Below are 11,966 nucleotides of genomic sequence, written 5' to 3' on the forward strand. Positions count from 1 at the left end.
TGACAGCAACATACCACACAAGAGATGTTCATTATATTCTGATAACATATCCACATATTTATCAATGTTTATTTTTTACGTTTACCGACAGTTTCAATTTGATTTAAATTTGTCTGAATCGCGGCTTATCTAAAAATAAGTCAAGAAATAAAAGCGGCTTTCTTATTTTCGTACCTTTGTTGTTAACTTTGTTTGTGCAAATCTGTGTGATTTTAAATTGTAGATTATGTCTTTCTGGGAAGGGCGTGGTTCATCTATTGTCTTATAATTTTGCTCATAGTTTTAACACAGTTTCTTCTTCTACGTATCTTCTTACGTTTCTTCGTATGCAAAGATTAATCATATCTAATAAAAACACATCAAGACACGACCAAATGATTTTATAAGTATAGATTCTGAATATTAACTTGGAACGGATTTGGACAGCTAGAGTATGAAAGACTCGAATTATGTAGTTGCCGAAAATGTACATCGTAAAACGAGTTACGACATTTATTTTAATTTGAATGTAGAAAGAGAAACTTTTCACAATTGTGTACTACCGATGAGCTAACTGTTGTGGTAACCATTGGTTTATCGCAAAAAAAGGTTTTTGTAAAAGAAATCACTTAGCACAAGCTTGTAATTGTCCAATTTGTAACTAAAGTCTCAACAACGATTAAGTCTTCATTGTATATAAATCTCGAGAAAAAAATATTACACATACATAAATTGGTATGCAACAAAGCCTTTCAATTATCTATAAAGGAAGCTCGTCCGTAGTGAACGTTGGTTGAGACAAAAAGTTTAAAATGTTCTTTTGAGTCCGTCTAAATGTCTGTATTGTTTCTGTTTCATACCAATATTTAAAACAACTTAATAACACGATTATCTGGGTTGCTCTGTCCATTTACTACTAATAGTTTGTTAATTTAACTAAATGTTCATCGGAGGATAACATTTGGAAACGGAAACCTCTCTTCGTATCTGTCGGACCAAACTGCGAGAAAACTGTTCTAATCTGTTGAAGAACCGCTCTACCACCAGGTGTAGATGTAAGTTAACGTTATATCTACCAAAGACATATCTAATTTGTGCCACGGACCATGTGGAAATTCAACGAGATTTCTTTGCTTTTGATTTTGTACGGATTTTGTAACTAAACTCATCATAGATACATGTACCAGGACTAAATTTAGTATATACGCCAGACGCGCATTTCGTCTACAAAAGTCTCATCAGTGACGCTCGAATCCAAAAAAAAATTAAAGGCCAAATAAAGTACGAAGTTGAAGAGCATTGAGAACCAAAATTCTTAAAAGTTTTGCCAAATACAGCTAAGGTAATCTATGCCTGAGGTAGAAAAGCCTTAGTATTTCAAATAATTCAAAACTTTGTAAACAGTAAATTTATAAATATACCCATATCAATGACAATTCATGTCAGCACAAAAAGTGCTGACTACTGGGCTTGTGATACCCTCGGGGAAATAAATCTCCACCAGCAGTGGCATCGACCCAGTGGTTGTAAATAAACTCATCATAGATACAAGGACTAAATTTAGTATATACGCCAGACGCGCGTTTCGTCTACAAAAGACTCATCAATGACGCTCGAATCCAAAAAAGTTTAAAAGGCCAAATAAAGTACAAAGTTGAAGAGCATTGAGAACCAAAATTCCTAAAAGCTACAGCTAAGGTCATCTATGCCGGAGCTAAAAAGCCTTAGTATATCAAAAAATTAAAAAATTTGTAAACAGTAACATTAGTTTATACATAATGTGTACTATTTTCAATATAAAAAAGAAGATTTAGCAAAACCATCACTCTTTATGTTTTTTTTTGTGTTTTTATTTCATCTACTGGTCTCTTTAAATAAAGAAAGTGTTACATCGGTCAATATTGATTTATTTACAACAAGTTAAAATTTTTAAAAACATTAAATAAAGGAAGAAATATTACAATGTTATGGTTCCTGCACATATATGTGAGAATATACAGAATGCATACGCAAAATAAGATTAATGTTACTGTTTATAACTTATTGTTTATTGTTTTATCATATTGCACAGTGTCTCGATACAGATTCCTGAAATGTGTCCATATATTACTATAGAAAATTAATTCCATAATTAAAAAGTGGTTTCTTTCAATGGATACCAGTCAATCACATTAAACATCAGTTTACACCAATGAATCATTCAGAACAACGGGAGCTCCATACCGCGCATAACAGTTAATTAAACTGTTAATTTATGAACACAAAAATGAGATCAGCTTCTGTTTTCTGGTGAAAAAACTGGCGGCGTGCTCAGGTGATTAACGTGTTGCTGTATCCCGTGAATAAACATCCGGGGAAGTGTAGGTCGTGGTGACGTCAAAGCTGTTTCCCCCTGGCGGTAATATAAAGCGTCAAAATTAGAGATTATACTAGTTGCTTGTGGGTGGTATGTAAACCAGTATGGATTGCTTTGGAGCATGCGCTGAACTGCTGCATAGTTTCCAGCTTCAGCAAGTAACTCAAGACCTACTGCAGTTTGTCGTTTCCATTTTGTTCTGAAAGGATAAATATTAGTTAGGATTAAAAACAGACCGAAAATTATTAATTATAAAGTATTATGCTCAATGTGTTGGATGAATGGCTTTGTGATTTACTGAAGAGAAACTTAATTCTATCCAAATATTTTTATTTTTTTTTTATCTTGTACTCAGATTTCATTAATTTTCATCTGATAGGAGTGTGTTACGTAACAATGATAAATTAAAAAAAAAAGTATATGCAAATCAGCTGAATAAAAACTGAATCTTTAATGACTTCGAAAATTAAACCACAAGTTTTAGATATTCATGATCTTATTTAGAAAATTCAGATCTGTTGACAGACGCCAACACTCTAAATTATGACATCAAACAAAGTTAAAATGGCATTAATATCAAAAGTTAATGATCAAACAAATCCATTCTGTTAGGCCTTAAATTGTCATTCCGCTATTTTACATACAACGTTATGCCTACGCAATTAAGCAGAAATCAACATCTACCTTACTAATTAAGAGATCAGACTCATTTACATACGTTATAATCGTAGAGAAAATACATTAATAGTTTACAATTAAAGTCAATTTTGAAGAATAATTGATGTCAATTTTCTTCATCAAACTCTCTGTTCTTACATTTTACAGCTTATAAATTATTCAACGATTATTTGTATTGCTAGCGACTTAAGATAGTGTTAAAGATGGTCAATAAAAACCCGTATCAATAAATTCAATATAATTTCTTGAATATTTTAAGTTGATATACAGAAGATTAGACGAGGTCAGGACGTACGGTATGTAAATTAACTATTAATATTACGAAAACCGTTCATTTTCAATAAGTAGCATGAATTGGACTGTATTTATTTCACAAAATAGTCTCCCGACAGCTGTAGGTCTCACACAATATCAAGTCAAAATTGACAATAATCAGAATAGGGAAGGGGTTTAGTGAATTATTCGCGCTACAAACACACGCAATTTAACACCACCATATACAAGAGAAAATTGACTGTAATGAATAGTAGAACGAAAAAATAATAGACTTCATGTCATTGAATCGGATAATTGATTAAGATTTTACATGTATACAATTCTAACGTTTGATTATTGTGTCACAGATTGAGAGAAAAGTTATTTTGTGGAATATGTAATTATAATTGGCGATAGACAAATTATACCAGCGAGATATCACTTATTTATAATACATTTACTATTAAACTATATATTTGTTAAGGATTTATTTATAAAATTGTTTCCTGTATTTAATGCTTCGGTGCCATTCAATTTAGTTCAAATTAAACATTTAACACATTTGTATAGAATTAAGTGATTTTTTTATAAATTTTGCGACGTAATGCATTTAGCTCTCACTCAGAGTACAGTTATTGTTTATTTGAGAGAAAAAAATATAAAAAGTATATGTTTGTGGTTTTTTTTACCTGCAGTGCGAGTTAATTTTTGTTTCATATCATTCTTTCATTGTTACTAGTTTAATGTAAAAGTTGAAAACCTTACTTGAATATGCAAACACATTTTTGTTTATTTTCTGATTATTAATTAACGAAGTATTTTGCATAAATGAAATGTTATAAATACTAAATTATAATTAGACACTAACTACAACTGACAATAATACAGGTATTCATAAAATATTATTTGCAGGTAATCGCTGAACTATTTTTATGAAAAAGTAAAGCATTAGCCGAGTATTTTTAAACAATTTTTGTTTTTCAGAAATTTTATTTAACTATACGTCATGAAATTTAGTGTAATTTTAACCCCAATTTATACAGGAAAATTACGTGTACATGTATATGAAACTGAAAGAAGCTTAAATTTTAATCTGTACCCATATGTAAAATGAATGTTATATTATATGAATATATTGTCTATCATATTCTGTGTAAAAAGGTTACTTGTAATCTTTTTAATTTTCATAGATGTATTTCCTACAATATATTTTTATTCAAATACAATGTTTGTGTTTATAATAAAGAAATGCAAACAACCATTTGTTCGAATATAATATTTTTCCAGCTTGTATACTTTCTTAATATAAAAATGTAAATAGTTACATAGATAACTGCAGAATAAGTGTGGATGCAGAGTAATGTTTTGGTGAAGCTTCAATTGTAAAATGTTAAACCATGATAGATGTAATAACCTGGGCCCAGTTTCACGAAGCTGTCTTAGGACTAAGACATGTCTTAGGATGGTCTTACGACAGATCTTTGTCCTAAGTGGGTTTCACATCTATGGTTAAACATACGATAATAGTATATACATTTTATATATATATCATTTTGTTTTTAAACCAATAAAACTAAATGCTTGTATTATTTGACTTGAACTTTCAATTATGAACAAAAACGTTATGCCTGTTTTTAAAAAGGTAAACTATTGCGCCATTACGGTGTAACGTTAATGTGGATTCCAGTTTGTCTTTCGGTAAACATCGATTTATTCTTTTGAATTGACCTGTTAGTATCATAATTGTATCTAATTTAACAATTTTTGTCATTAAAAAAAATAGCACTTTTAGAATTCAGTGCGTACGAAGCGCTTTTCTGGATTTACCTTCACCAAGAATACTCAAATATAAACATTCGAAAGCGCTCGCTTCGTTAATACGCTGCAACGATAGCTTTATGACAAAAATGTACCTAAACAGAATAGCTAAATTCATAAATTCACTAAATGTCAATTTTCTCTGAGTGTTGAGTTATACATGTATGTTATAAATCAAGCCAGTACCAAAGCATTACTGAACTGATGAAACACTCTGATCAACAGTCCGTCAGCATCAGTATCGACACAGTGTCACCAATACAGTTCTAGACTTGTTTTACATTGTCATATCGGGGTCTTTTATAGCTGACTACGCGGTATGGGCTTTGCTCACTGTTGAAGGCCGTACGGTTACCTATAGTTGTTAATGTCTGTGTCATGTTGGTCTCGTGTGGACAGTTGTCTCATTGGCAATCATACCACATCTTCTTTGTTATACTAGCTACTGTCACATTATTGCGTTATCCGTTTGGAGCGATACAATCACACAGAGATATCAACAGGGGAAAGTAAATCAGGTAGAGTGGCGGGGAGAGAACAAGTCGATAAGGCTAACAGTAATGTTGTCCCATTTTATTAGTCTTGTGTGCTTGCTGACTGGTATACGTATATAAATGTCAACGTACGTGTAGGTCATCAACCTCCAGTATACTAGTATTACGTTGGGCAAACAGCAAACAGCAAGTAGCCAACTAACAACTAAAGCGAGAGTAAATAACATTATCTACAACACGTTTTCTAAACATAACAGAAGACATTACTCTATTTCATGATCACCCACTGTGAAATTCGTAGATAAATGAAATACCAATTAAAATAAAATCCTGATCTGGCATTGGAAATTTTATTCAAAGCTATGCTTTATCTGAAGGAAGTTCATCCGATCACTTCAAGTTTGAGTCAAAATCCATAGTCGACAAATGGCAAGACAACATCGCTGTTAGTACAAATTTAAAAAGCATGTTAAAAATTTATTCTGTTTGTTTTTGAAAAAAATGCTGAAACGTTTATAACTTAAACACAGTCTACGAAAGTGCATATGACTTTACGAGTAAATGATCTTGGCGATGTAGATATATCTCCCTAATAGAATTGATATAATGATAAAAGTAGACAAACCTTCTGTTTTGATACCAAGTCTTGACCTGTGTATCTGTCAGATTAAGCTTTGCAGCCAGTTCCATCCTATCCTGCACACTGAGGTACTTCTGTTTCTCAAACGTTTTTTCCAGTGAATTGAGCTGGTGGTCAGTAAAAGCAGTTCGTGCTTTTCTTGGTTTCTTTGTTTTCATTAAATGTGAGGATGATTCTTCGTCTCCACTTCCTCTCTTTCCTACAACAAAAGGACAACCCATAAACGTAACGTTGCATGTACCAGTAGGGTAGAGAGAGAGAGAAGATTGAATCTCTTTAACAGTATCTTTTAAATTTCTTTATACTAGTATATAGACACAGGCCTTTGGTGTTCGACTTTTAGTAGATCAAAACGACATAAAACGTCGACTTGAGCTTATTTCTTTATATTTATTTATAAAAAGCGATTTTATCTATATCATTACTGCTGTGGCACTTGAAAAAAAAGACTAACAAAGATTTTCTGGCTGTGTTGAAGGCCAATTGATGGCTTTCGGCGGTTTTCTGCTCCTTGGTCGGGTTGTTGTCTCTTTGATACATTCCCAACTTCCATCCTCAATTTTATATTTTATAAACCAAGCCAAAACATGACATTTATTTAGGACACCCGGTACTGTATGACTCAGATATTCGCTTTTGTTTGAATTTCAAAGTGAGTACAAAGCTAATAAAGGCAAATCACAAACAAATGTGTTCTCTTTATCAGTATTAATATCTTGAGCCAGATTGCGAATACTTATTAAAAAAGCAAAATAGAAAATTAGAAGAAGTTGTTTCGAATAAGTGGATTTATATTAGAAGAAGGCGTTCTGTATTTTCTCCTTGATTTACAAAAGTAATTGCAGACAATGCAGAAAATTGTTTCTAATATGAAATAAATCTCTAAAATTTGTTTGGAAAATTTACACCCTCTGTTGTTTTGCTTTGATAACTATGGTAAAACAAATATAATCTTATTTGAGCCTTTTAATATTGTTTTATTATTTGAACCAAATGAGGAGTAATTGATACAGAACCGTTTTTGAGCAATATAATGAAATAAAAATATATAACAGGCTAAAATAATCATTGTATATTCAGTTGAGGTGAACGCATAATGTTGTGAAAGAACAATGGCTTTATATGCTCCGCACACAAATGCCTATTACATAGTCTCAATAAACTATTTTTAGGGGAGGAAAGTCCACCTTATGAAACTTAAGCAATTAGACAAAATTACTGCTACAAGTTGGAAACAATTTCTAAAATTATATAAATTTGTTCGTAAAACTGCACATTTATGATCATTTATTCAAATGTGTTGACAATCTATGTATATATTTATGAATACAAATGTCATTTGCTCTTTTGTCGAGTTGTTGTCTCTTTGACATATTCCCCTTTTCCATTCTCAATTTTATACAAGATTGTTAAAAAAAAATCCCCTTCAAAAATTTTATTTTTTTAACTCTAGAATAGACAAATACGAAAGCTTTTGCTATCTAAAAACGTCAAAATTCAAAATACTTACCACGATTATTGCAAATGTTCTAAACTGATTTGAATGAATAAGCGATTTGAGCCTAAAAAGGTATGTAAATAATTACTTTGACCGATGGTCATTGGTTGTTTCTTATTTAGCCTGTTCACTGTTTAAAGCGTCTTATACAATATGCTAGAGGTTTATGTCTAATACCTAAACAAATTAAAATTGGGACTTTTTTCAACTTCATAGTTGACTGTCACACAACAATGCATTATATTTGTTAATGATGGCTATACGTCCAGTGGCAAATATTTACTAGATATTTAAGACGACCTAAAAAAAAAAACTGGAAATGTTAACTGATATTGTGACAAATATTTGTATTTTTGTCGAATTATTAAGTGAGTTACCGAATTTAATTTCGGTAGTGTACCAGCGCTCATCTAAATGTCCGATTACTCATTTCATTCAAAGAAAACTATGAATCTATCATATATCATACCTTTTGAACTTGATTTTGCATGATCATTCAATTGTTTTTTTTTAAATATAATATGTCTGCTATTGAAATAAATCAGTTGACATACGATAACATTAATGTACAAATGTAAATAAAACAAGAAGTCAATTAACTTAATTCTTTTTTTTTTCTTAGATTTGTTCTATTTGCTTGTTCCTTATTTTAATTCATTTTGTATCAAACTCTTCATTTTATACTCGATCTTTTGAAATGTAAGGAAATGAATATTTATGTGCTGAAGTCATTTCTGTATATTTGTTTATTCTGCATGGCACAGAAACTGTCTTACCTAATGAGATCAGTTAAAACGAAGCCACTGTTTTTGCTGTACATTTTAGATAGCAGGTAAAATCGAGTGACCCCCATCTTTGATTTAAAAAATATGTTCACCTCGACCTCTACCCATTCGACAAGAAACAGCACATTAAAGAAGGGTACTGGTTTGTTATGTGGGATGCATAAATACACAGTCACGTCTAGTCGGAATGAGAGAATGACAGCGTATGTACCTGATAAATGATATATAATTGCTCGACATAATTTATGCCCTACCCAACATTCCAATGCCAATAGCATGCTAAATGTGTCATCCATGTCGACATGTTGTACAGCCTAACATTTAGATTTTATTGGTACTTAACATGTTTGTAATATTGGCAACTGGACGTTAAGCAAACAATTATCAATCAATAGTATTATCCCGAGAAAGATTTTATGTTAACGTAAGTGTATAAACCAACTTTTGATATGCTGAAATCTTATCTAGTCTTAAAATATCCTTTTCAGATCAAATACTTTAAAGTTAACGTAATATAGTTCAGCTTTAACTGTTTATATGCAAAAATAAGATATTTATGTCGATATAATTGTAAAAAGTTTATATCGTAAAAATAACACAAATGCTATAAATATTGAAATACATTTTTTTTATATTTAGACCAATCATTTATTCAAAGAGTGATTTATGGGATTTACTTTGGACAATAGCGGTCAGACTTATTATCTCTGGTGCTCATGGTTATTTAAAAATTTCTCGACAGAAACGGTTAAAGAGGAACGGACATACCATCTTTTTGTATTTATCACTGTATGATATAATCCAATTCCCTGTCAACTTCTTAGCAACTTCTCCCTTATTATTATTACCATTATAAGTAGTATAATAATAATAATTTTATTTTTATTATTTTAAACAGTAATACAAATTTAAATGGTATTTTTCACTTCTCTTTCAGAACCTTGTGCTTATGTTATTTAACTGTAAAAAAGTGAGCACTGATATGTTGCTTAGAAAACCCTATGTGCATATGCAAACCGCTGTTGAATACAACAAATGAAGCTTTCTATGTATGATAAATAGGATATCATGATATTAGGTTAATTGAATAAATACGATAATTTCATAAATTATTTTTCTGGTCCCATTAGGTTAACCTGACACGACTTTTCAAAATTTAAATCAAATTTTACAATAATTGTTTTTGTCTTCGATAAAAATTTAAAAAATAATATGAAGGATTGTATGTGCGAGTTTGACAAAAGATACATATTCTATGAAAAACAGGAGCAGAAAACATAACTAGCATATATACCTACTGACCAACTAAACGTCATAAGTAATGGTTTAGAAATTATTCGAACTTAATTAAATTTTAAAATACATTATAACTTGAAAATAAATTATTGAGAAACAATAGGTAGATATATAAAATTTAAATACAAATTACATATCTGAATACATAAGTAAAGCATGGTATTATTGCAAATGCATTTTATGTATATTTATTTTTTTATATAATACACATTGATTTCTCATGATAACTCAATTATTCCCTTCTTCATTATAATTTCATAACTTTTATTAATTTTTTTTTCTTGGAATATCCCGCAATTTATCCTTGTCATGATTATAACCATTAGATATTGATGTTACAGAACTAGAATACAAAATAACAAGAAACAATAATAAATGTGATGAACAATTAGCACACGTCAATTTGATACGCATAAGTAATGCTAGACCCAAATACTGAAAATCCGAAAGTATCAAACAAAAATGTCGCCTGGTAATTCATAGATTTAAAGCATGTTTTACATTTTTTGTCATTTGTCAATATCTTATTAATTCAGCCGTGTAATATATCTTCTTGCTTTTTTAATAATAATAATAATAATAATAATAATAATAATAATAATAATAATAATAATAATAATAATAATAATAATAATAATAATAATAATAATAATAATAATAATAATAATAATAATGAGATCAGCTTCCATTTTAAGCAATACTTGATATTATATATTTGTTGTATATGTTTTTTTCAAGGGATTTAATTATGCAATATTTTGCTTAGCCCTGTTTCATTTTAGATTTCATATTGCGAAAATAAAATCCCCCGTATATTTTAAAGTGGAAACGTTTTCCTGATTTAATTATTTCTTTTAATTTAATTTGTATAGAATACCTTCACAATCATCATCGTCATCGTCTTCCGAATCATCTGACTTGACGCTTTCCGAACAAGATTTCCCAAGACCTATACCATGAGGACCTTTAAACTGTCCTAGCTGTAAGCCTCTTCTAAACGGATCATCTGACGCTGATAAAGTTTGTGAGGAGAAAAAGTTTGTTGGTACCCGTAGAGGTTTGAATGCTGAGAGGTTTCCAGTGTTTTTATTAGCATCTGATAAAATGTCTGTTATAAAGAAAGATCTTCTTGGCGGACTAGGAAAAGTATTGTCAATATTATTACACTTATTTGGTGACACTAAATTTTCTGGTTTTTGTAATGGACATTTTTCAATTGTTTTGCTTCCTGTCGTCTGCTCTTCATCTGAATCACATTTTTCAACGTTAATTGATTCCTCTTCGTCGGCAGAACAAGGAGAGGCACATGCTGAACGTGACATCGTTCAAAAGTTTCGTCCAAAGCTGGTCACTTCTTGAAAGTTAGATATAAGATTGTGGTTTCTTAAATATTCAGTCTTAGCTTCAAAAAGGACATTTTCACATCATTTTCATACTCCTTTCCTTATATGTTGTAATGTTTACTGAGTTTCCAAAGTTCCAATTCAGAATTAGCAAAATTACAACATTCACTATTCAAAAAGATATAAGTAATTAAACACTGGTTTCTCTTTTCTGCAGAAAAATTTATTCCGGTAGATATAAGATAATTTCTTCTCCAAAAATAATCTTCTTTTCACCAGGTCTGATTATCAAATTTGATGTTTTGTCAAGCGACGCATTACCTTTTTTTGGCTGAGTAGGGTGTAATATGTACCAAACCGGGTATAGAATCAGTACTAGAAGTCACTGAACCGACAAGAAACCGGTAACAAACGTACAGAATATAATAACAACCGACAGATTAGTTGGTCAGTGAGAGCGTCATTTGTTATTTAAGTTAACTTTTCTTTTCATTGGTGCCTTTTCCTTTTTATGCGTGTATAATTGTGAATTTTTATGAATCGATTTAGCATTTAATTTTCAACTATTCTCGTTTCCCGTCCATATTCAGTAAAGGATGTGAAATTAACACCCAAACAGATTATAATTGGATGTTCTGTTAGGAGGGCGGAGTCAATAACACGTCGGGTGAAAGATGTAGTAATAGGACTCTGATGAGGGTTAGAAGTCAGTCATTTTAATAATAGAATAAGTGAGAAAAAGATATTATTCATTGTTAAGGGTTGGCAAATTATTGAACTAATTTACATGATGTTATTATTATATTAACGGATGTAATAAAGGA

The 11,966-nt window shown here is 30.7% G+C and overlaps 1 protein-coding gene across 1 annotated transcript; it reads right to left on the bottom strand.

Annotated features, from left to right (window-relative positions):
• Positions 1–1,870: 1,870 nt before the first annotated feature.
• LOC139511281 (barH-like 2 homeobox protein) lies at positions 1,871–11,740 on the bottom strand. Its single transcript, XM_071297894.1, has 3 exons — positions 10,677–11,740; positions 6,206–6,419; positions 1,871–2,534 (listed from the first exon to the last, which is right to left on the bottom strand). Exons 1-3 carry the CDS (start codon positions 11,119–11,121, stop codon positions 2,252–2,254), a joined length of 942 nt encoding a protein of 313 aa, XP_071153995.1. The 5' UTR covers positions 11,122–11,740; the 3' UTR covers positions 1,871–2,251.
• Positions 11,741–11,966: the final 226 nt, after the last annotated feature.

The sequence above is a fragment of the Mytilus edulis genome, chromosome 2, assembly GCF_963676685.1.
Source record: "Mytilus edulis chromosome 2, xbMytEdul2.2, whole genome shotgun sequence".
In the NCBI taxonomy this organism is placed as follows: Eukaryota; Metazoa; Mollusca; class Bivalvia; order Mytilida; family Mytilidae; genus Mytilus; species Mytilus edulis.

Excerpts from the sequence above, each read along its gene's own strand:
- LOC139511281 (XM_071297894.1), bottom strand. The coding sequence starts at position 11,121 with ATGTCACGTTCAGCATGTGCCTCTCCTTGTTCTGCCGACGAAGAGGAA. Across the intron at positions 6,420-10,676 it reads TGACGATGATGATTGTGAAG|GAAAGAGAGGAAGTGGAGAC; the intron begins GTATTCTATACA and ends CTTTTGTTGTAG. Across the intron at positions 2,535-6,205 it reads ACTTGGTATCAAAACAGAAG|AACAAAATGGAAACGACAAA; the intron begins GTTTGTCTACTT and ends TTATCCTTTCAG.